The sequence below is a fragment of the Centruroides sculpturatus genome, unplaced genomic scaffold (assembly GCF_000671375.1).
Source record: "Centruroides sculpturatus isolate CEXI.00-Female unplaced genomic scaffold, Cexi_2.0 scaffold1228, whole genome shotgun sequence".
Taxonomy (NCBI): Eukaryota; Metazoa; Arthropoda; class Arachnida; order Scorpiones; family Buthidae; genus Centruroides; species Centruroides sculpturatus.
The window spans coordinates 37321-64752 of record NW_019385452.1 but is presented as its reverse complement, the minus strand read 5'-3'; the positions used below and the strand labels follow the sequence as shown (position 1 = coordinate 64752).

At 27.5% G+C, this 27432-nt stretch overlaps 1 protein-coding gene across 3 annotated transcripts in view; it reads right to left on the bottom strand.

Moving 5' to 3' along the window:
• LOC111639138 overlaps window positions 1-27432 on the bottom strand; it is a 73744-nt gene that overhangs the window by 27458 nt on the left and 18854 nt on the right. For all 3 annotated transcript variants that reach the window (XM_023384925.1, XM_023384927.1, XM_023384926.1), the window contains exons 3-8: window positions 19778-20029; window positions 13487-16210; window positions 9701-9790; window positions 9422-9599; window positions 925-1116; window positions 662-844 (exon numbers count right to left, since the gene is read on the bottom strand). In XM_023384925.1, coding sequence (XP_023240693.1) covers window positions 662-844; window positions 925-1116; window positions 9422-9599; window positions 9701-9790; window positions 13487-16210; window positions 19778-20029 — 3619 coding nt within the window. The remainder of the gene's footprint in view (window positions 1-661; window positions 845-924; window positions 1117-9421; window positions 9600-9700; window positions 9791-13486; window positions 16211-19777; window positions 20030-27432) is intronic.

The following is a 27432-nucleotide window of genomic DNA, read 5'->3' as shown; positions in this document are numbered from 1 at the left end:
ATATTTATATAAATTATATATAGTTATATATTTATATAGTTTTCAGTAATAAACTTATCATCATTAAATTGGTATTTTTAATATTAAGCAAATACAGTATATAAAAAATTATGTATAAATAATATAATTTTTTTAGAATTATGTTAAATATCAAATAATGAATGTTAATATGAAAAATTACTTATATTTTATTTTGATTGTTATAATGGTAAAGATTATCACCTTTATGTAACAAGATTATTCCTTAAATTATAAAAAGTTCATTGATTGATTGATTGATTGATTATATATTCTAACTTCTATTATTCAGCAGTAAAACTTAATATCATATAATTTTTTTAATAACATTTAAAAATAATGAAGACATTTCAATTAATAATTCTTATCTAAAGTTTTTGATGTGCTTTCTTTGTCAATTGTAAGTCATTGTGCTTGATAATAATGTATAAAAGTAATATATCTGATAAACTTTATGAACTAAAAGTTCTATTAATACTCTAGAGTTTGTCTAGAATTTTTTTCATTTTTTTCGTGAAAACAATTAAATTTCAATTTTTACTTATTAATTTTTAATCATTATTGAAATTTTTACAAAAAATTCTCATTTTAGAAACTAATTTTAAATTTCATTGCTTACAATAAAAATAATAATTTATTTTACCTTTCCTAGAGCTAAAAACCCATCACAGGTTAGCATTTGATCAAAATTAAGTGCCATGAAAAATATACAGTCTTGAAGAAGTCGTGTCACCATCTCATAAACTGGTTCTGTCCATTTTACATGAGAAAGAGTAGTTATCAATCGATCACAACAAAGTATTGTGTCAATCAAATTATTTACATTCTAAAAGAGATAAAAAATCAACTTTTAAATTTTCATTTTTTATGTTTAAATTTATTCAAAATAAAGATTTAGTAACATACTAAATTAGGTAAGGTATTTTGATAACATTCTTCTCTTATTTCTTCTGGAAGAGCTGCAAAGCTTTTGTTGGGCCAAGTCCTAGTAAAATATTTTCCTAACCAACGTATGCATTTCTCGTATAACTCATTCAAACCACATGAAATAGCTAAATGTAGACATTCAACAACACCTTGGATGCATTGATTACATGGCTAAATAAAATATAAATCACAATTACAAAACTTATAAAAAAAAGTTAATACAGTTCTAAATCTGTTTGATTTATAAATTGAGTTTTGCAAAAGTTATCTTGCTTAATTATATTTTACATCTTAATTTTACATCTTACATGATTAATTTTATTATTAGAATGAAGAGAATCTTATTGTTTAAAACTTAAATTCTTCTAACTTTCTACATTTAATCCAAATTAAATTGTTTCATAAATAAAATTTCTTAAATTTTATCTTTAAGTTTACAATATATACTTCTTCAAATCTTTAAGTTTATTGCATAATATGAATTGCTTAAGAGAGAAGTAATAGATTTTTATTATTTATTAATTTTGTACTATTTATAGAACATTATCTAGGCCAATTTACAAAGAAATGTTCCACAAGAATTAAACATTTAGAAATTCACTAATAAATTCAAAGTTAGCAAAATATATAAAAAAAGTCAAAGCAATGAATTATTATTAATGACAAGTAAATGCTGTTAACTTATTATGTACACACTTCTAAATATACAGTAAAACAGTAATGAAAAATATATCACAGATTCATTAAAAGACACAACCAATCAACTTGTTAAACACAATAATGGAGAAAAATGAAAATTTTCAATTGCTTTTAGCAATCATCCTCAAGTTAAAGAACTTATTTGGAAACATATATATTAGAATAGAATATATAATGGTATATAATAATTTAAAATATAAAACAAACATCTGATTTGCCATCAGATGTCACATATTAAAACATGTTTGTATTGGGATGCAAATATCTAAATGTAAAAGTAATATTAAATACCCAATAACACCCTCCAAGCTCGGAATAACATGTTGTTTTCCTTGTAATATTATAGATAGCCATGTTGTTTCTACTGGCCTTGTATATTTCCAGCATTTCCAGGTACTTAAGTAGAGGAGGCTTCTGTGTATGGTGAATGAGATTGCATTATTGATGTTCATCTGCACATCCTTGTCTTTCAAGGCACCTTACATGGAAGTGGTTTCATCCACAACACCAGATCTTGCAGATGATAACCAAACATGGGCGATTTAATGTATACTTGAACCGTTTTCATCACAGTGACACGAATTGCTGTCCAATCTGCAGTGTGCAGGATGGAGTGAGACATTATCTTCTGTCCTGCCCAATGTTGGAAAATATCAGGCACACACTTAAACTGCAAATGGAAGAGGACAACCATAACTGGCCATGCAAACTTGAATTACTAATATCCAGTCAAAGTTACTTCGATCTTTTTAACATCATGACCAAACTTTACATCAATAGGACTCTAATACACTAATTTTATGGTACATCTTGTTTTTTTTTCTCTCCTTTCCTTCTTTGTACATATGCGATATTTTGCTTTGCTTTGTTTTTTTTAATAATAGTTTTTTTATGTCAGTTTATTTTTTACGTTCGGCATGTGTCGACTGTGTAACTCATGTACATTCTTCCGACTGTGCTCAGCAGTGTCGGGTGAATAAAAAATAGTTTGTCTGTCTGTCCATCCTTGTCTAAGGCATATATGGCATATAGGTAAAAATGACAACTTCCATACTAATATTTTAGACTTGACCAACTTAACTTGCTACTCCTCCTTCTTCCAGTTTGAGGAGGTGGTTTACCTGCAGTGCAGAGGAGTGCCTATTGGAAGCCCCTTTTTGGGACACTTTGTGAATTAATGTTCAGGTCAGAAGTGTAGCTACCATGGAGCAGTTGGAGCAAACTACTCCAGACACATGAATCATGAGGGCACCAAGTTAGAAAGGGCAAAATAAAAACTTGCAAAAATATTTGGAAAAATTTTTTGGGTTTAATAATTAATCGATTATCTATTAGATTTGAATCCGTTCGACAATTTTGTACACTTTTAAGTGCTTATCACCTGCCTATCTTGTCACGTCACCTGATAAAAATATTCCAGAAGGGTCAGAATTGTTACAATTGCATATGCCACCGACATTTCATCTAGTTTTGGACCTCAACTGCTTCGATTTGAAGTGTTTTTGTAGTCAGATAAAGGAAATTACTTGTATAAGCAAAGTTGCCAAACTACTTTTAATTCACACTGCAGCATGCCTCAGGTTTTTAACTTTACAGACGACAACAGTGACAGCAGAACGAAGTTTTTCAAAACTAAAATTATTCAAAACTTATTTAAGAAGCAGCATGTCCCAACACCATCTTAGCTCTGGCTACTATATCAATTGAAAAAACAATAGCTTGTCAACTTGATCTGGAGAAAGTGATTGTTGTTTTCTCACTTTTTTTGTTTGCAAATCAGTCAATCTTGAAGTTTTTTTTATGAATTATTATGTATTTGTTATAAAACTAAACTTGCATACATTTTGTCAATACAGTTTATATACTATGTAGTAAATATTATTAGGTAGTCCATACTTAAAGAATAATATTTTGTTTTATTATTATATTTATATTTATTAAATTTATTAAATTGAATATCTCATTGTTGAAATGCCTTGAATCTCAAATTGTTATTAAGGTTTTAAATTGAAATAATTAGATACTGTATATGTTTTTAAAGTAAATGTTGAAAATAAATTTTGCGAGACCTCTTCCGAGGAAGAAAGGGGCATACCGATTCTACTTGCTCCAGGGCGCTGAATATGTAGTTAAGCAACTGGTTCAGATAACTGGAAAATCAGGTTCTTCCATCCTATGAGCATGACATCACCCTATATTCCAGATATACTGATGATCTACTAATTATTTTGCATCATAAACTAAACGTTGATGTTTTTCTGAATGCTTTCAACAATAATCCTTTGGCTTCCACTTATGCATGGAACAGCATCATACCTCTGTTGCACATTTCCTAAATATGAACTTATGCATACAGGATGGTAGAATTTACACCTCGGTATACCTCAAACCCACATACAATCCAATTTTCATCCCATCCTCCTCATATGATCCCTTCAAATATTAGGTTGCAGCTTTTAGAGCCTTAGTAAAAAAAGCATTCACACACACTTCCACTTTCAAGGAGAAAACTCATAAATTGCATTACATAAAACAGTTGGCTATCCAGCATGGATACTTGCCTAGATTAATAAAAAGTTTAGTGAACAATTATGGAGAGCATGACCAAATTATGGGAAAGGCAGAACATAAATTCAAGGTTGTGCAGTATAACAAGACCCTGATGGCTATATACCAAGAAGTAGCAGGAGATGACCTCTCCTTGGTCTACAAAAGGAACCCCACCATCTATATGTTTCTTAGAAACACCAAAGACCCTCATAATAAGACATTCCTTCTCGGAGTATACTCCATATTACTTCAGGACAACAAACAGAGACAGCCAACACCTACAATACATCGGGACTACAATACATCCATTAAAACAATATCTGCAAGAACATTATTTCACATTTCAATTAATGAAAGGCAAACTACTACAGCTTTAGTTAGCCACATATGCCTTAGACAAGGATGTGCAGATGAACATCGAAAATGCATGTCTCATTCACCACACACAGAAGCCTCCTCTATTTAAGTACCTGGAATTGCTGAAAATATACAAGGCCAGTAGAAACAACATGGCTATCTACTATAAGGAAAACAACATGTTATCCCCAGCTTGGAAGGTTTCATTGGATATTTAATATTACTTTTACATCTAGATATTTGCATCCCAATACAAACATGTACTAATATGTGACATCTAATGGCAAATCAAACATTTATTTTATATTTTAAATTATTACATTCTATCATATGTTCTATTCTGAAATATATTTCAGAATCATAAAGATAGAAAAACATAAAGATAGAAAAAAATGAATGCTTTCAATTGCTTTTAGCAATTGAAAGCATTCATTTTTTTCTATCTTTATGTTTCATGAGCTGGATTTTTGGTTGTGTAAATCTTTTGTATATTATCCAATATTTAGTGCATTTATTACTTAGATTCATTAAAATACAGAAAACTTATCTACATCTATCAAAATAATGAATAGTAACTCATAGAATGTAATATCTAAAATTCTAAATGTTCTATTCATGATATCTTGCAATCATATATTCTTTAAACTTTTTTATATAGATATCTCTAAGGTTTTTCTAGTATCTTACCATCATTAAAGATTGTAAAAATGTTGAACACTTTCTTCTAAACACTTTTTGTATTGAATATGGCTTGAACAGACTATTATTTTATGTTACGCATTTCATATTATGCAAAGACGTTTTTAGTTATTATACAAATGTTCAAAATCATCATTAGATGAAATCAAAGCATTACTCATAACCAATATCAAACAGTTACTTTTTAAATATGTATTCATTCACAATATGACAATAAATAAACTGTATTAAAAATATGTTAATATTGTGTTATCAAGGTAATAGAACTGCTTATGAAATTGCAATGTAAAATCATAATGCCATTTTAGAGTTTTTTTTTAAACAGTTTTCAAAATAAAGAAAAATTTATATTTTTAACACAAACACTATAAATGATATGTTTTTCTATACTCATGATGTACAGTATATAGACAGAACATAAACCTTAGTAGGCAAAAACTTTGGTAAAACATGTCATAAAAGATGATATTTCACAAATTTAACAATACTTAAATAATGTTTAAACATCAGATTGAGATCAAGATCAGCATTATTTTTAACAGAACAGACTTTTGTGAAATTAACTATCACATGATCTGGATCTGACAATTCCTGATAGAGATATCTTGACAATAACAAAAGCAAGCACTTCCATTACAGTTTTCTTACCACAACTGCCAAATACATGAAACAAATCCTATCATTGCTTTGGAAGAACGAGGAAAAGTTATCCATTTTTTCTTTCAAAGAGTTAATAATATTTTTTTCATCATAGATATATATTGTAATCTTTAAGATTTTTCTAGAATGGTGGATTCTGAAGCATAGAAATCATATTAAACATATAATTTCCCAATGCATTATTTATTAGCAGTTAAATTCAGTATGTTATATGTTTAATGTTCTTTTTGTTTTCATGCACAATTTCCTACATTTATAATTGTCTATTTCTTGTCATATTGTATTTAAATTTAAACTGATCCATTAAAATTATTAATTTATTTCAGTATTATTCATATCTAATAATAAATTTAAACTAGCATTTATTTATAATCATTTGAAATTTTTAAAACTGAAAAGTTTATAAACTTTTAAAAATCTTATTTTTAGTATTTTATGCCAAATGAACTGCTAGATTCATAGCCAAACAATCATCTTAAATACTTGGGCTATAAGTCTGCTAATTTTAATAATTAATACTAAGTAATTTGCTACTAGAAGTAGATGTTAGGTGCCATCTCTTATCTAAATTAATAATTATAATTTAAATAATTTAGACCATCCTTTCTCNAGTTTTATTTCTTCTCATCAAAACATTCTTTGATCTCAGAAATAGGATATGGGTCACACCCTATCTATCCTATCCATATAATAATGCATGTTTAAACATTATATTTGCAATAACTGTTTTTAAGATATGCAACAGATGGTAATGTAAAAGGGTAAGTTAATAAATATGGGGGCACTAGATTTTTTTTTAATCTCAAAGTGGGTGGTGGTCAAAATATGTTTGAGAACCTGTGATTTAGATGATTCTAAATTATTTAATAAATCTAATAAAATCTAAATTTGGTTAATGTTACCTATGGTTCCAAAATGGCCATGCTTCCGACTCACAGTGGGGCCAAATTCCAAAAAGCTGGCCAAAAGTCAAAAGCGTTATCAATTTGTTGAAAGTCAGTATTCGAGGATTTTCGGGATCGCTGATTACGAATCCGAAGTCAAAATTTGAAATAAAAACAAAATGACAAATTTAACACGAACCACTTTTATAGAAAAAGTACAAAATAAATCCATATATTGTTTAATACGATTAAACATACAATCGGTTGATTAAAAGTTCATGCATCGTCATCCAAAGAATAATTTGATTCACAATCAGATGATTCAACTTTGAAATTGCTGAAGCTTCTCGTACTTGCTGGTATACGTGGCGCAACTAACAATAAAACTGCTTCTGGAAGCAACAACTTAGTTTTTTTTTGAGATAATTCACACAAACTCGAAATAAACGAATCAGATATTAATAATAGGCATAAAATAATGTCTTCCATTATTTTCGCTCGGGAACTTTTCTTGCAAAATCTTCTCGAAACTTTTTAATGTATTTATTAGTAGACTCTTGAGCGTCTTCGGACATCTGCCCTATCAGCAATACCAATGAATTTATCACTTCTGCACCATGAATCAATATCTTATGTACCAAAGTTGGCATGCAGAACCACGGATATAACTGCACAAAGTAAAGAGCTGTCTGTAAGGCATAATCTTGAAATTCTATGAAATCGATTTCATGGCCACACAAAATTGTCTGCAATATGACAGGGAAATGCTTAATCAAGTCCTCATCAACCCCTGTAATAGCAGCAGAAATGCTTGAGTTTTCAAAAAATCGTCGAGCGGTATTCCCATCATTCAAGCTACCGAAACCAGGCTTTGTTTGATCGACTATTAGACCCAATTCTATACAGAAACCCTTCTCTATATTCGTTTTTCAGAGTCTTATTTGTTTATTTTCTTTATCACCATGCGCTTGCCACAGTTTGATTTCAAGCTTATATCCTACATGCAAACAACATTCAAAACATTCCGCGTCGTTAATGTACAAAATTCAGAAAACTATGTTTTACATTGCAAGAACTCGCAACAATGACACAATTGCAGCTAGTTGCAGCTAGTTTTTATTTTTTTCATTCAATAATACTTCCATCTACAACATGCGATCGGTCCAGCCACAGAACTCTACAGAATTTATGAACTTTTCTCTACATGTTTAAAATTTTCTGTTGTAATCCCGTTCATTTTCATACAAATCATTCATTTACTGTTATCACATAAAATATTACTATCAATTTTGTGTTACATAATGATATTCTACTTACTTGCAGCTGCAGATTCCATTTTTTAAATTTAAATTTGATTGATTTTTAGAGATTTGGCACCCTCTTGAATATAGCGTAGAAATCTTTGCTTACTGCATGACGTGTCTAGCTCGACTGAGGGTCCCCTTTCAACTGAATTACAATAGCAGGTATAAGGGATAGGGGGCGATAAAGTCTAGAATTCGACCTTCGGACTATTATCCAACCTAACCCACGACTAGAAATTACTGGTACTTAAACTCTATTTTTCGACTTTTGGCCAGCTTTTTTAGGATTTGGTCCCACTGTGCGACTGTTTGTGGTCAAGATGGACTCCTCCTGGACGGGAGCTGCTGGCAGGCCATCAAGTGCCAAATGTTGCTAGTTATTGATTCACAGTAGTTCTTGAACAAAATAAAAAAAAAAGGAAACTACTAAAAATGTAGCTAATCTAATGGAAATGAAACAAACCTAACCGAAGCACCACCATTTTGGAACCATAGGTAACATTAACCCTAAATTTAAATACATCTGGAAGCAAAGGCTTGCTCAGGGTCCAAGTGGTGTAACTGGTAAGCACATCACATGGCAAATGGAGGTTGTGGGTTCAAGTTCCACCCCGAGTCAGTTCTTTTCTTCCAGATTATTCTAAATTATTTAAATTATAATTATTAATTTAGATAAGAGATGGCACCTAACGTCTACCTCTAGTAGTAAATTAATTATTACAATTAGCAAATTTATAGCCTGAGTATTTAAGGCAATCATTTGGCTATGTATCTATATATATATATATATTGGGCTTCAGGTTGTTTAATGAACTGCTAGATTATTCATCAGACTGTAACAAGGCAAATTCAATGGTTAGATATAAATTGGCTATAGCCAAACTGCTTTACATCTAATCATTAAATTAGCCTTGTTATAGATGAATAATCCAGCAGTTCATTAAGCATTAGTAATGGAATGTGATTGATGTATATGTTATTATGTAATATTTTATATCTGCACCCTTCATATCATATTCTAATATAAAGCATTGCATAAATTTTAACATTCTTGAATGATCTGTGCTAGTTTTACTATGCCCTATCATTTTTTTATTTCTTATTCTTCACAATAACCTAAGGTATTAATTTATTTTCACTTTCTGACATTCTTTATAAGAAAGATAGAAAATAAAAATACAGCAAATTTATCAAAATAAGTAAATGTAACATAGTTGCTTAACTATAGTAAGCAAGATGTGTAAAATACTTTAATTTGAATTAAATGTAGTAAGAACCAGAGCATAAACAATCCAATTAAATTGACAGCTATCAAGTTCTTACTCTATGAAAGAAGTGACAGTAATTCATTTTGAGATGGAACACAATAACTTCTTTTAAAGTATCCAACTGTAGCATATCTGCCAACAAAGCTATTTCAGCTATATTGACTTCTGGTGGTAAATTAATTGCCCCACTATAAATATGACACAGAGCAAAATATACTGCTGGATAGGTGAAACTGAAAAATGATACAATTATTAATTTTTAAAAATTAATTAATAAGAAAAATTTAGATAATTAATACTTTTCTTATAATTTCTTCTTTTGATAAATACTTACCCTTGTAAATTAATTATTTTATCAACAGTTTCAATCCAAGATCCTTTAAACATAGCAGCAAAATATTTGCATCTAGCTGCTAAAATGCATCTATAATTTTTGAAAATATATATTTGATTAATATTAAGTTATAAAAAAAATCAACAAATAAAAATGTATTGAATATATGTTTGCATTAGAAAATATAAATAAATTTAAAATCAAAAATAAATCTAAAAAAGTTATTTAAATTCTGTATTATTGCTAAAGATAAACTGTTCACAGATAAATGTTTTCTGATCATATTTTAAATATCTATTATGTAGAAAAATAATTATATCTCTAAGGAAATTAAGAAAACCAGTATCTTATATTATTAATATCAATCTTATTTGTTGATATTTATTATTATGCAAAAGAAATTCTGACATTATTTCTGAAAATGATATATTCTTGAAAAAATAATTTGAAAAATTCAAATCTATAAATATTAATGCAAAACTAACTCCATTCTTTAAAACTAACAAAAAGTAAAAGATAAAATAAAACAAACTGTTTTGAAGATGAACTCCAGCAAATCAGTTTGATTTTAATTTTTGTTATCTATAAATATTCTGATGTTCAATACAAAAGATATATTTTCTAATCACATGTTTTTCTCTACTTATAAACTTTTTCTAGCTCTAGATATTAAATCCTTGCTAATAAATCCATCTTTAGAAAAACATTATTCAGTAAAAAAAAATCAATAACACAAATATAAAAACTTCTCCAGAACACTATCTAAAAGTTTCACTAGAAACTCCTAGATAAGAGTTCCAGAATAAACCTTGAGATGAGAAGAAACTTCTCAAAGAACATTTAATGCATTTTTCTATTTGTTTTGGTAGTTTATTGAATAATGTTTTTATTAAGAGGAATATATTTTTTTCATGCAAATATTATGTATAAATATATAACTAAATATATAATCTACAATGTTCAGTTTTTGAATTGAATAAAATAATTTAATAATTATTCTTATTGTTGTTTTCTTTAAATTGCATAAGTATCTATGGTAATTGTAAACTTAACACATTTTGAAACTCAAATTTTAAAACAATTTGTAAAATAAACATAAAATAATTCAAAATGGAAATCTTTATATCAAATTATTTATCAGGCACTAATAATCTGGAGTTAGAGTGAATATAGGAAAAATCTACTTCATGTGTTGAGTCAATACATACTTCTATGTTTCTTTTCATATTTCATTTTTTATATTCACATTTTAAAAGAAAGACAATTTAATTTTAAACATTACGAAATCTTACACTACAATAATATGTACACCCAATTCTGTTGACAGATTTTTTACATGATATAAAATAATATAAATAACACCTTTTTAACCCTTTTGAATAACCCACAGGTGATTTTTCTGTTGTTCTACACAATTGCAGTTTAATTTTATTTATTTTTGTATTGCATAAGTTTGAATACTTTGTTCTTTTTAATATTAAAATAACTGATGAAGGCCGCTAAAATCGGTCGAAAACGTTTTTAGAGAATTAAATGTTTTTGCTGGACCGTTAAAAAGGTGTTATTTATATTATTTTATTTTTCGTTTTAGTTCCAGTAAGAATTTATTGGTTATTTTTACATGATTTTGATTTAACACATTCTGGAAAAATTCAATTCTATTACATAATTTGTTTTGATCTAATACTGTTCAATAAATCTGTCTTCTTATAAATTTCCATTTAATTTTTAATTCTTTTAAAAAAAAATGAATATTTTTTCCTTAGAATTTAAATCTTTATCTAGAATATTACTCTTTAAAAAAGTTCTTAGAATCTGCTGCTACACACACTCAAGTAAATTTTAAGATTTGGCTGTTTTTTTATGACTTATTTAAACATGTATAACAACAATAAGCCTTTCATTTCAACTTTTTGATTATTTGTTTATACAATTGATTATTCCAATTTCTTTTGATACAGAATAAGTTTTGTATGCTGTTTAGTGTTAAAAGCTAAAAAAAATGAAATAAAAATAAAATTTTGCAAATAATATAAATTAATTAAATTTTGCTGTTAGGTTACAATTGTCCCTCTTCTGATTTATTAATTATAATAGAAATATTTTGTTTAAACACATCCTATTATATTAATTGGTTTATCATATCATTTCTATTGGATTTTAAAATCTGGAACCAATATTCCATTTTTCCATACAGACAGTATCTTTTTCACATGGATGGATTTTTTGGGAGCGTATCTATCATGTAAAAACAAAACTAAGTGTATTTATAAATTATAGTTAAAAAAAATAATACTGTAGAATTTATCTCAAGAAATCATAAAATAACTTAAATGCTTTTGAGCATACTTTGCCTTTATCTTCAGAATTTCATTATATTAGTAAATTATTTCATAATTTTTGAAAGAATTTACTACTATGATGAGATTCTGAGCATTCTCTATTAATAACCTTCCAACTGCTATAGCAAACAGATCTACTACCAACAAAACAAACTAGTACACTAAATTATATGCTTAGATAAATATACTGCTTATTAAGCAGTACATTTCTCTAAGCTTTTATTTCTGGCTGTGCTAATGATTGTACAACATTAACTTCTTTTGATTTATTAAGCATTCCAGCCACTTTGGTCATTCAGGTATCATAAGACAATATGACAACGATAATTTCAGAAGTAACTTGCTGATTGATGATGGAATATTGAAATGTATGCTAGAAACCTTACTGAGGAAGCCTAATATTTTTGGCAAAATGCAGTTAGGGGACTTAACAAAGTAATAAAGTATTTTTCTCTGTAAAGTGGGTTTACTTTTATCTTTTTAATTTTTATTCATTATTGATATGATGTTTTAGAATTTTGAAGTTATCTACCCTCCGTAACTCAGAAAGAAAGAAAAATTGATTTTTTTGTGTATTTCTCTACAATACAATTAAGTAAGAATTGGATAAATAATCTGACTCCATTGTTTTAAATAATTATTTTGATTATTTAATAAGTGGTGTAAGGTAAGTTGGGAAGTTCCACTGGCTCCCAAACCTATTTTACATAGGCTTTTATGCAATAACAGAGATAAAGCTGACTTGCTGGAAAAATCAAGGATATACCCACAAACCTTTACAATACCATCTCTCAGAAGTGGAATAAACTTTAGTAGAAGTGTATAGCTGCATATGATATTTGTTTTGAAGATGGTCATCTATAAATACTTACACATTAACAGAATAATTATATTAAAAGTCCAGTTTATTTTTGATTCCTGATGCAAAAATACATACATATATATACAGTAATTTAGATTATATTATATATACCAGTACTAATATACTTGATTATATATGGAATATTAAACCTTTAAATTCTTTTACTGTAAAAACAGTTCAACAAGAATTAATAAAAAGTATTTATTCATTCACATATTTGTTTTACTTTTTACTTGTTTTGGTTCAGATATCAGTGAGATTATTGTTAAATAACTTTAAAAAGTATTATTAAGGAAATAATTATTTAATAAAAAAATCAATTAATTAAAAATTTTCTGAGCGGAATTCTGGCTGGAAAAAAAAGCCAAGGATTTAAGCTTCTAAAATACTTAAATTTCTAAAAGTATTTATGAAAGAAAATTTGTTATTCATAAACTTTCAATGCAATACAGATATTTTCTATTATTTGTTTACTAAAAAATAAAAATAAAAAAATATATATATATGNTTCTATAAAATGAAGCGAAGGTATATGTTTCTGTATATTTATATATATATATATATATATATACAGGTTCTTACCTATGTGCTTTTATTTCTTTATCTTGAACTTGAACTATTATATCTGAATCAATTTCCTCTGTAAACATTTTTAATAGATCTTCTCCTAATTTAGAACATGCCTGAAACTTTCTATGTGATACTGATCCACCTAAAATACTTTCAAGTTCTGGACTCTGATTTTCTTTAGATCGTTTTCCATGACCAGAACTATTGCTTAGAGCTCCAAGAAATGAAGAACTAATATCAGATACTTCAGAATAAATAGTTTCTGAGTCATCATCTATTTCTCCAGACCATGATGGCGGTGATAATAATTGTCTCTCTTTTAAAACATCAGATACAGATTGTTTATCTGAAGACATAATACTACTTTCAATACTGGATGTAACTGACTCTGAAAGGTCTGCTTGTGAAACCTGTTTTGGTTGTGAACTTGCTTCACTTCGTCCAGAAACTTTCGTCTCCAATGTTACTTTTGGTGTTTCAATGCCTGTAACTTGTTTAATTTGTCCAACAGGTTTTTGTACTTTATGTGGAGAACTAAACCTGCTGTTGCTTTGTTGTTCATCAGTTTCTTGAAATTTTTTAATTTGAGATTCCTCCTCGCTTTCTGGTCTACGAAATGTCATAGCACTTACATCTTGTGGTCTTGTTGATGCTTTTACCACAACAGGTTGAACAGGAGGTTTAGGAGGCTCTTTTTTTGGTTCTTTTCTTCGAAGAATTGGACTCATAGGAAGAAGACCTTCTCCTTGATCTGTAACATTACATTCTTTCTTTACATAAACTTCTGCATTTGTCTGATTTTTGAGTGTTTTACTTGGAGAATCAGATTTTTGAATATTTGTTTGCTTATCTGAAGATACTGTTTTATTCTGCTTATTTTCTATTTTCTCATCATTTGATACATTTTCTTTAATTAATTTATTTTTGTTATCTTTCCCTTGATGCATTTTATCACTTTTAAATAAATCTGTATTTAATGAATCCAAAATATTTGTCAAAATGTTTGAACATAAACTTTTACAAGAAACGGTACCTTTTTTTACTTTTGATTCTTCAGATTCTTTCTTTGATTGTAAATCATAATCATTGTCATTATCATCAGTTAATTCAGATGATTTTAACAAGTCTAAATTGTTACTAGTATTCTTTTTAATATCTATAATGTCATTTATATCGAATTTTTCTTCTTTTTTCACTTTTTCACTATACGTTTGCTGAGCAGATAATACACTTTCATTCATATCTTTATTTAAATCTATAAACATTGAAATTGATTGTGTTTTATTTGCATTTTCCTTTTTTAAAGATTTACTATCTTCTTGTTCACTTTCTGCATCAATAGATTCTAAATCTATAAACATATAACAAGATTGTGGTCTTTTCTTAATATATGTTTCAGAATTTTCTGTTAATGTGTTTGAACTTTTAACAAGAGTTTTAGAGAGTTGAGGAAATGAATTTACTTTAACTAATTTATTATACAAGAAATTACTAGTTTCTACTGGTTCATAAGCTTTTTCCTGGAAAAAAGGAGAAAAATTTCCCTGGTAAAATTCTTCTTGCAATGAAGTTTTTCTCATTTCTTCTTTATCCTCATTTTTACTTGCATCAATATACATGTAAACTGACTGTGATCGCTGACTAGATGGTTGCTGTGGCAATTTTGGATTAGCGACTTCTGGCGTAAGATTATCAATATCAATATAAAAAGGAAACATTGAACTAGATCTTTTATGATTTTTATTAGAATTAGGTAAATCTTCAGATCTTTTTCCTTGTGCAGAAGAACAATTTGAACTACCATCAAATGATGTAACAAGAGATGATAATGAACATTGTAATCCCGCTTCAGAAACCAAACTGAATGTACTTTGAGACATAAATCCAGAATCACTCATAATACTTGCATCCAACCTTCTTCCTGGTGAATTTGTTCCAGTTGCAGATTCTTGTTCCATATTTCTAACTTGTTCATTTTGAGTGGAATCCTGAAAATGTTCTCCTTTCAGTAATTGAGGATTTCGGTGAAGAAAAAATGATTTCATAGCATCTTGTTTTCTTGTATGAAATAATTCTTCAGAAATCATATTTTCATCATCGGATGTTTTATTTAGAGATGTATCATTTTCCTGAGAATTCCATGGTTGAGATTCAGAATTTAATGTTTCTTCAAGAGGCAACTGAGCTTGCAAATCAAATGTACCACTTCGTACCATTCCACTACTTGGAGAATCTGAACTTGTTGTTGCAGGAGTATTAGCGACATGAGAATTTTTATTGCAATCCACATTGTAATCTTGAGTTTGACATACCTGATCATCTAATGGCAATATAAAATTTTTTACAGATTTTTCATATTCTTTAGTATTCCCAGTTCTAAACATAATAGCATTGTTATTGTTTTCCTTCTCAGTTATTAATTCTACACTGCTCTTTTCTTCTTTATTGGAGTTGTTTGTTTTAATGTCTTCCATTTGTGTTTTAGAAGAGTATAATTCATGTTCTTGAAAAATGCGAGCAATATCTTTTTTCTTTTCAGGAGATAAAGGACTGGTTGTGGGGGTTACAAACAATTCATTGTTACATCCTTTATCACCTTCATCTTTAACAGAAGATGAATCTAATTGATTATTTACTGTTGTTTTTGATTGTTCATTTGCCAATTCAATTAGTATTTTTCCTAATCGTACGGCTTCACATTCACTTTTCCTTATATCATCTTCAGTATACACTTTCCTTAAAAGATTATAGATTTTTATCAATTAAATATAATAATAATTCTGGTAATAAATTTTCTAATGAAGCTAATAATGTAACTTTTAATATAATTTTTTATAATAATTTTAACAATATTCTTTCACTTATAAATTATTACTCTACAATCAATTCATTTATTAATATTTTAATACTATAACCAAAATATTGCAACATAATTTAATAATAGCTCAATTATAAATAAATCAATATATAATAATAATAATAGCTTTTAATGTTTTTTTAAACTTATTATAAGTTACAGTTAATTCATTGTACAGTTTCTAGTAAGTCTATTTCATCATAATTATAAAACTGCCACTACTTATTGAGAAGGAGATAGATTATATGTAAAAATATATGACATAAAAAATAAAATTTATGTCTACTAAATATTGCTACTAACTAGTCACACTAACTAAATATTGCTGAAAATTAAATAAATTTCAATCTTTTTATAAACATAAATTTCAAAATTCATTAAGTTTGGACATCTTTACATTGCACAAAAACATACACTGTACTCTGCATTTTGAATATCTCTTTTTTAGATGTTACAATTAATAGTCCTTATATTTAATGATGGCTAGGATTTAATGATTGATTAATGATTGAACTACAATGAAATTTATATTTTCCAAATAAAATAATTTTGTGAAAAAACTTAAAAATTTCATTGTTGATCATCATGAGAAAAATGATGTACAGTACAACATGAGTGGTATCTCTTCCAACATATCTTAATTTAATATAGTGTGATAAGTTGAGCAAAAAGAGAGATAAAGAAAGCTAATATAATAATTTACAGTAGAGTGTCGATTATCCGAAAGTCAATCATTCGAAACATCAATCATCTGAAAGAATTCCAGTCTGCAAATTTAAATTTTTGCCAGTGCTGTGGTGCTGCAATCTTTGGCTATGTGTTGGGCTACTCAAATATTTTACGTTTTTGATACTAAATTAACTTCTGAAGTATAATTTTTTATTGTTTTTATATTTTTCAATATATTTATTTTGTTTGTATAAAATAAAAAAATAATTTTTAACTATACAATAGTCTTCGTTAGGCTTAACATCGACGAAAATTCAACGCAAAGCGACACACAACGGAGAAAAATGTCAAGATGGGATAAATTAATATATTTTTTTGCACATAATCGGTTATCCGAAACATCAATCTTCCGAACAACCCCAGTTCCCAATTGATTCGGATAATCGACGCTCTACTGTATTCTGAATTCATTAATATTACTGAAAAGCTACAAGCTATTATTATTATTGTTATTATTTTGGTAATGAAGCACTATGAAAAGTAAAATCTAATATAAGTTATGTGCAAAATTTTCAGCTGTCTTTGTACAGTTGAAAAGTTTGCACATAACTTACACAGTTACTCTGTCATTTGCAAATCAGCAAATATAATTGTATTACTTCTCCTTGAATAATTAATTGAAACTGACTTGGATTTCTCCTTTCACTAAAATGTTCTATACACATTCTGGAGAAAATTTTCAAGATTTCACAGTATCCTGTTCACTGGGTCAGATGTCTAAGCAGTTAAGGTATCAGCCTACCACTCTGAGTGGCCTAGGACTGAATCTGGACATGTACAAAAACGACAAAAAATTTTTCATGGGGTCTAACCTGGAAATGTTAAACTCTGTCTTTCATCACCTAGCATCCTACTATGCTTTCAATCCAAATTGGGATTGAAAACACTTGTCAAAATATATTAAAAACTTTATTTGCTGGTTTAATTATAGAAGTTTGTAGGAGTTATTTACTATATAACCAGCTTTGAGAAGATTTAGTACTACTAGATATCTTACTTTGCACTTAGCAAAATCCATAATGGAATTAATTAAAAAAAGACCCACTTAGTGCCCACAAAGAAGGGAGAAGGGAATGAGTTAAAAAACAATCTGTTCATTACATCCTATTCTACTTAACACTGAAAATAAGTTTAATTATAACTATGAATACTTTTATATATATATATATACAGTAGAACCTCGATTATCCGCCCCCCGATCAACCGACCGTCCTAGTCGGCAAATTTCAAATGTCCGCTAGTGATGTGGCGCTACAATATTTGGCTATGTCTTGGCTACTTTAATATTATTTTTACGTGTTTTAGCTGGCAACACTCATTCGACCATGAAAGGGAGCCAGTATTTAAACGAAGCTTAATTTTCTAATTTTTAACGATACAATAGCGACGATTATTATTTTAAAAAATTTTTGTTAGGCTTAACATCGATGAAAATTCAACGCAAAGTAGGTTAATAGCGATATACTAATATACTAATTACATGGGATATAATAATATACTACACTAATAATGGATTTTTTCATACTTTTCGGTTATCCGACTTTTCAATTATCCGACCAACCCCAGTCCCCAATTAGGGCGGATAATCGAGGTTCTACTGTAGAAATTTTAGAATCTCATAACAATGCATTAAAATTTATGAAAATTAATATTTTACATATCATACAAAAATAAAAGAACAGTTTTATAAATAATTATTTAAATAAATATAAATGAGATTTGTAAAGTATCATATATTATTCAACTGTCTATGTGATATATTTATTACAACAATACTGCTTAATAAAAAGCATAGAATGTTGTCTTCAGGCAAAATTCTAGAAAACTATAGCAAAAATGGAATCAAACACAACTTGTATTTGAAAATTTAAAATTTGTATTAAAATAAAACTCATTATAAATTTTACATTAAATAATTCTTAATATTTTTAATTGAAAGTTGGTCTGATTACATAGTTTTTTATTTTAACAAAAATGAATTTCACCAGAAATAACTCTTGAGTTTAGAAGAGAACAGATTATTTTTCTTTTGTCTCATGACGACTTAAAATCTTATATTGCTACCATTACAGTTTAGTAGTCCTATTATTGGCTTTATAACATTTATTTTATCTTAGAATTATTTCTGAAACTCTTCACTGCTTCAATACAACGTAAGGATATAGAAAATACAAATATAGTTGGAGTAAATCAATATGCTTTCTTTATCTGTTTTAAATGTATCTATTTTTTACAAAAATTACAAAATAATAAAAATTTTTATTTTATTTCTAACATTTAATACTTGTAAAATTTTAATATAAAAAGAACTTCTTAGCACTGTGGTAAGCAATTTACATAATTAATATTTTAAAATATACATATTTACTTTAAAAAATAAAAAACACAATTCTACTCTGAAAATAAACTGTAAACTTATTATAAAATTGAAAATTATTACAATTTAATATTAATTACTATTAAGTCTAATTTCTGTTAGACTACAATAGTTAATTTTGTTTTGTTATTTTTTCTATATATAATTTTGTTTTAAATTATTCATACTCAATCTTTCTATAATTTACTTAGCAATTTATATAAGTTACGATGAATATACAATTTTGATTACATTTTATACTAAGGCTTTGAAAACTTTAAATTAACAAATAATCTCCAGAGAAATTTATAGAATGTAATTTATTTATTTATTAAAAAATTAATGATTTAATTATACTTACCTCAGTAAAGACAATAAATGTGTTTTTCCAATAAATGATTTAAATGCTTTATTATCATGAACTTTTACTTCATTTTTGCACAGTTCATTATATAATGCAGGAACTCTGACTTTTAAAATAGCCTTATGTGCTTTTATTAGACTTAGATGCTCTTTTTTTGTTAATTCACATATATTTTCAATGTCATTAGAAGTAAAATATTTATCATTTACAGCAATAAGTACATCAGGAAATAAACTTTCTTCAAAAAGTCTGTTAAAAGTAAAAAAGATGTATATAGAATTTCACAATTAAATGTTATATTTATAGTATTCATTAAGATATAAGTATTCCATATAAAATTATATAAATGAAAACTGTATATAAAAATGTAAATAATTACAAATTTATTTAATAAATATATCATTCATTGTTAGATAAAATAAGTTCTCTAATATTCAAAATGAAATAAACATTAAGAGATTTATTTGTTTTACTGTAATAAATGAGTAGCTGATCCAAAAATATTCAATAAAAAATCAAAAATCACTTTATAATCTTATAAGTTGCATATATAATCAGATTAATGAATATTTACATAAGTGAGCCAAACATTATGATTCACTTTTAAATTACATTAATTTGATGTACATATTTTGGTAAATTCATCAATATTAGAAGATAATGTCAAATAGTATAATTTAGTAATAATGTCAAATAGTATAAAACAAACAATAATCTCATACACCCTCGTACAAAATTATTGTTTGTAATAGTTATTTATTTTGATTTGTCTAAATTATACTATTTGACATTTTCCTTTCCTTTACTTTCCAGTACTGCTTAAACCTGAAGCAAACCTCAAGTGAGGCAAAAAACGTTTGTTTTACAAAGTTTAAGCAGTACCAGAAAGTAAAGGTTAAACAAGTGAGTACGAGATTGTTCAAAATACCAGTATTCAGAATAGAAGATATTGTCAATTAATAATCTACTAAATTATGATTAAATGATTTTAATTAGAAATTTGGGTTCATAATTGATCATTATTCATTAATTCTGCAGACTTTATTAATCATATTTGACATAGGAGAATAATCAGTTCTAGCTAAATTTCTAAATTAAATTTAGGTAGAACTCATCAGCACAACTTGTTAATTTAACAGATTATTAATTGCAGTATGTTTGTTTGGAATAATCCTATACAATCATCACTTATAATAAGTATCTTAATTTATTTAAATATTAATTATATCTTATAAAATTATCATCACAATTTAACATATCATCAATAGTCAATAATACCCCTTGGTTTCACATAAACAGATTGGTACTTACTCAAACTTTTAACTTTGTTAACATGAAGTCTAGTTCAAAATAATAAGATACAACTAAATTAAATTGTAATATCATCTTTAAATATTGATTATAGGTAAATATATTAAAATAACTTTTATGTTTTTTTAATATTATGTTTTAGATTATAGAACATAAAAAATATGAAAATATAATATAAAATAGAAATATATAGAACAAAAAATGTAAAGAATAGAGAGATCGCAGCCGACATTTTCATCGCAAAAACATGTACATAGGACATTCAGTGCCGCCTTCCTGTAAGCCTAGAAGTTTGACAATGGTGTTTGATACATCGAGCATGATTCCACTGACATTCCAAACGCTATTGTCAAACTTCTAGGCTCACAGGAAGGCAGCGCTGAACATCTGACATATACGTTTTCATGATGAAAATGTCAGCTGCAACCTCTCTATTATTCTAGAATGTGTTCAAAAAAGAATGTCAAACAGAGACTTTACAGTAAAAATCAGTCAACAAATATTTGGTGACAATAAAGAAAATTTTTGATTTGTACATAACTTCCAAGAATCTCCTATTTTCAATGGAAAAATTTCAATAATTTTTAAATATTAAAATAACAAATGTAGACTATCTGAAATGGTATATTCATTCATCCTTTTTTTCTTTTAATCAAATATGTCAGAACTAATCTTATCTCAAAATTTGTGTGTAAAGAGTTCAATTTATATGTTTTGATAAATGGTCAATAATTTTTCTCAATAATTAAAAACTTTTTTAGTTTGTAACATTGGGAATGAACTGAATAGCTTGTAGCCTGTTCAATTTTTATTTAATTTAACAAATCATATGTTGTTGTTTGGCCCTCAAACTATTTCAAAATCACCCAAATAATATTTTAGTATTCATTAACACTCTAAACTTCAAACAACATACAAAACTACTATATTATAAAAAATATTCCGAGACTTGATTGATAGTTTTTAAAATGGTCATGATTAAGAATATATTATTTTATTATTGTAAATCACAGGTTCTCAAACTTATTTCAACCACCACCCACTTTGAGATTAAAAAAAATCTAGTGCCCCCATATTTTTTAATTTACACAACAGATGGTAATGTAAAAAGGTATCTTAAAAACAGTTATTGCAAATATAATGTTTAAACAAGATTCTACAACAGGGAGACTTTGCCACCAGTTTATTCCCTCTAATACTAATCGCATCAAGGCTAATTACTACAAACCTAGATCCGAAACCACCCAATGTTTAACGGGGCACGGCAATTTTATGGCCTATCTCTACCACTTTAAGAAGAGAAACACTAATAAATGCCAGTGCGACAATAATAGTGTAGGAGATGCCATTCATTTTATATTCCACTGTGAACGATATGAGGATCAACGCATTCCATTCTACATGGAATGCATTCAAGAAGGTCATAATTGGCCACCGACACTACAAAACATTTTTGATAAGAAAAATCTCTGGAAGTGTTTTGAAAAGTTTATTGAAAGCACCAGGGCTCTTCTGCCAGACTTCTACAGGAAAGAAAAAATTCTTGAGAATGAAAACAAGAACAGACAAGATGAGCAGGAAGACAGTGAAAAATCGGAAAAGTGATGTTATCAGCGATTGATTGATCGGCCGTGTAGAATTCTTCTGTACATAGTTTAGTTGTCTAGTATTAGTTTAGTTTTAAATTCTAGATTAAAAAAAAAAAATTCCCATTTATATGTATTCCCATTTATGTGTAATCTGTATTATTATATCATAGTAAGCTGATATTTACATTCTCTCTAAGTGTTAAAATTGTAATCTGTTCTTAATGTTATTGTGACATTGCAGTGTTCAAGGCTAGTTTATACCTACCCATAAGTAATGGGTTTTACATTTTACTGTAACCGGACCATTCCTCGTAATTGTTAATACTGTATAACGGTCTTGTCAACTTTTGTAATTTTGGTTATTAATAATTTCCGATGCAGCGCTCTGAGGTCCTAATAACTTTTTTCAGCATTACTTTTCCTCTTTTCCTTTATACTTCTCCCTTCAGAACCCTTCCTTCAACCCTTTCTTCACTCCTTTCTCTTCGTAGTGGGCTAAGTTTGCAAAAGCAGACAGCCCTTCCTCCTCCTTTATTATTATTATTATTATTATTATATGGATAAGATAGATAGGGTGTGACTCATATCCTATTTCTGAGATCAAAGAATGTTTCAATGAGAAGAAATAAAACTTATATTTAATCACTGAGCCTTCTACTGCCCCCTGAAAGCCTCTAGCACCCACAAGGGGGCGTTATCACCCATTTTGAGAAAGGATGTTGTAAATGCTTATAAATAAGCATTAATATTTATTAAAAGTAATATTATACAGAATAAATAAATAAGTAGTCTTAAAAACATCACTGTGTAAATACAAATTACACTTTTTATAGTTTGTAAATTTCTATTGTTTTATATTGTATTCATAATAAACATATATAAGACAAAAGTTGCTTCTAGCCCTTGATATAATAATATCAATTAAATTAAATTATCCACAACCGTGAGGCAGATAATAGTGACGGCTTATCAGACCAAATGATGGGCACAAACGTTCAGAGATCAAAGTGAAAACAATTGGAAACAAACAACAGTGAAAACAAAACAACAAAAACAAGTTTATTAAATTGTTTTCACTTTGATCTCTGAGCGTTTGTGCCCATCATTTAGTCTGATAAGCCCTCACTATTATCTGCCTCACGGTTGTGGATAATTTAATTTAATTGATATTATATATAAGACAGATAGAAATTCACAAAGTATGAAATAGATATATGATAAGCCTAGTTAAAAATAATTTTTTTTAAAATATTTACTATATCAAAATTGTTTACAAAATTTCATGAAAACTTCTTTAATACTGAAAACATAAAATTTAATTACTTTACTTAATACTTGTATTTTTAAATTATTTCTATCAAAATTATACCAAAGTTAGATTTTAAAAAATAACAATTATTGTGACATCATCATAATGCTGGGATAAATTAATCATATTTTTAATTTATTTAATTTAAAATATATGCTCTCCACCTCAAATTAGTACTGTAGTGTCTTGCCCCTGTACATCATACTTTTCCATTAGCAATGGAGTCTTGCTGGTCATCTATTAATTAACTGCTTTCAGAGAAAAAGTTTTGAATTGAAATAACATGAGTTCAATTTTTTTAAGTTCATATATAGGGCCTCCTACCCCTAAGCTTTCCATGATCTTGAATTTTATTTATCTAATACCATTCTTGAGATTAAGGAAAGACAGATGGATGACAGTCGGAATTTATAGGTCTACAATTTTTTTCAAATTGCAGCTCAATAATGACTTTAAAGTTGAATTATTAGCTCTTTCAATTCATTAATCAAGAATATTTTTATGTAATATTTTCAAGTTGCAGTTTAATTTATTACATTTTATATTTTTACATCTCAAAAATTTTCAGAAGAAATCAATTTCTGTAATCAAAATCAAAATCAGAAGAAATCAATCAATTTAATATAAATAATTTAATATCATCTTCAAATTGATTCAAAATAATGGGAGAACAGTTTCTAAAAAGAAATCATAAAATTAAAAAAATGTATAAAATATAAACAATAATCAATTATTTTTCTTGTTTTGTTTGTCCACTTCAGAAAATTTCAGAACTTAAAAAATTTTCATAATGCCTGCCAATGAAATTCACTAAAATTAAACCAAAATAAACCCTAATTCTGACTATTTACAGAATTACTTTAAATATAAATCACATTTCAAATTGATAAAAGAAATTTTAATTGCACTATCAAATCCTCTATTTATAAATGAATACAAAAGAACATCAATTATCCAAAATAATCAAGACAGGACACTTTCAGATAANCCCATAAGTAATGGGTTTTACATTTTACTGTAACCGGACCATTCCTCATAATTGTTAATACTGTATAACGGTCTTGTCAACTTTTGTAATTTTGGTTATTAATAATTTCCGATGCAGCGCTCTGAGGTCCTAATAACTTTTTTCAGCATTACTTTTCCTCTTTTCCTTTATACTTCTCCCTTCAGAACCCTTCCTTCAACCCTTTCTTCACTCCTTTCTCTTCGTAGTGGGCTAAGTTTGCAAAAGCAGACAGCCCTTCCTCCTCCTTTATTATTATTATTATTATTATTATATGGATAAGATAGATAGGGTGTGACTCATATCCTATTTCTGAGATCAAAGAATGTTTCAATGAGAAGAAATAAAACTTATATTTAATCACTGAGCCTTCTACTGCCCCCTGAAAGCCTCTAGCACCCACAAGGGGGCGTTATCACCCATTTTGAGAAAGGATGTTGTAAATGCTTATAAATAAGCATTAATATTTATTAAAAGTAATATTATACAGAATAAATAAATAAGTAGTCTTAAAAACATCACTGTGTAAATACAAATTACACTTTTTATAGTTTGTAAATTTCTATTGTTTTATATTGTATTCATAATAAACATATATAAGACAAAAGTTGCTTCTAGCCCTTGATATAATAATATCAATTAAATTAAATTATCCACAACCGTGAGGCAGATAATAGTGACGGCTTATCAGACCAAATGATGGGCACAAACGTTCAGAGATCAAAGTGAAAACAATTGGAAACAAACAACAGTGAAAACAAAACAACAAAAACAAGTTTATTAAATTGTTTTCACTTTGATCTCTGAGCGTTTGTGCCCATCATTTAGTCTGATAAGCCCTCACTATTATCTGCCTCACGGTTGTGGATAATTTAATTTAATTGATATTATATATAAGACAGATAGAAATTCACAAAGTATGAAATAGATATATGATAAGCCTAGTTAAAAATAATTTTTTTTAAAATATTTACTATATCAAAATTGTTTACAAAATTTCATGAAAACTTCTTTAATACTGAAAACATAAAATTTAATTACTTTACTTAATACTTGTATTTTTAAATTATTTCTATCAAAATTATACCAAAGTTAGATTTTAAAAAATAACAATTATTGTGACATCATCATAATGCTGGGATAAATTAATCATATTTTTAATTTATTTAATTTAAAATATATGCTCTCCACCTCAAATTAGTACTGTAGTGTCTTGCCCCTGTACATCATACTTTTCCATTAGCAATGGAGTCTTGCTGGTCATCTATTAATTAACTGCTTTCAGAGAAAAAGTTTTGAATTGAAATAACATGAGTTCAATTTTTTTAAGTTCATATATAGGGCCTCCTACCCCTAAGCTTTCCATGATCTTGAATTTTATTTATCTAATACCATTCTTGAGATTAAGGAAAGACAGATGGATGACAGTCGGAATTTATAGGTCTACAATTTTTTTCAAATTGCAGCTCAATAATGACTTTAAAGTTGAATTATTAGCTCTTTCAATTCATTAATCAAGAATATTTTTATGTAATATTTTCAAGTTGCAGTTTAATTTATTACATTTTATATTTTTACATCTCAAAAATTTTCAGAAGAAATCAATTTCTGTAATCAAAATCAAAATCAGAAGAAATCAATCAATTTAATATAAATAATTTAATATCATCTTCAAATTGATTCAAAATAATGGGAGAACAGTTTCTAAAAAGAAATCATAAAATTAAAAAAATGTATAAAATATAAACAATAATCAATTATTTTTCTTGTTTTGTTTGTCCACTTCAGAAAATTTCAGAACTTAAAAAATTTTCATAATGCCTGCCAATGAAATTCACTAAAATTAAACCAAAATAAACCCTAATTCTGACTATTTACAGAATTACTTTAAATATAAATCACATTTCAAATTGATAAAAGAAATTTTAATTGCACTATCAAATCCTCTATTTATAAATGAATACAAAAGAACATCAATTATCCAAAATAATCAAGACAGGACACTTTCAGATAACTAATCACATCCAATAGGGAAAGAATGAAAAATAAATACCTTAAAGTAAAAATATTAATTTTAATTCTAGTACAAAGTAAAAAACTTAAAGCATAGAAATTTAATACATAAAAATGATTAGAAATACAGTAGAGCAGGGGTGGCCAAACCGTGGCGCATGCGCCAAACTTGGCGCATTGGACGATTACAAGTGGCGCTTTAGTCAGTTCTGAGCAACATTGCCAGATTTGGCTTCTTTGCAATTAAGAATATTACATAGAAAATTAATTTTTTATAGTCTGTCTTGGCAAGTTCATTTGTTGCACAATTCGTTGCAATCAACTTTACAGATAAAATGAGTGTTCTCCACATAGTAAATTACAGTGTATGCATGTATGTTTATTTTCGATCAGTGCATAGGCGTCTAAATGACAGTGCTACCGT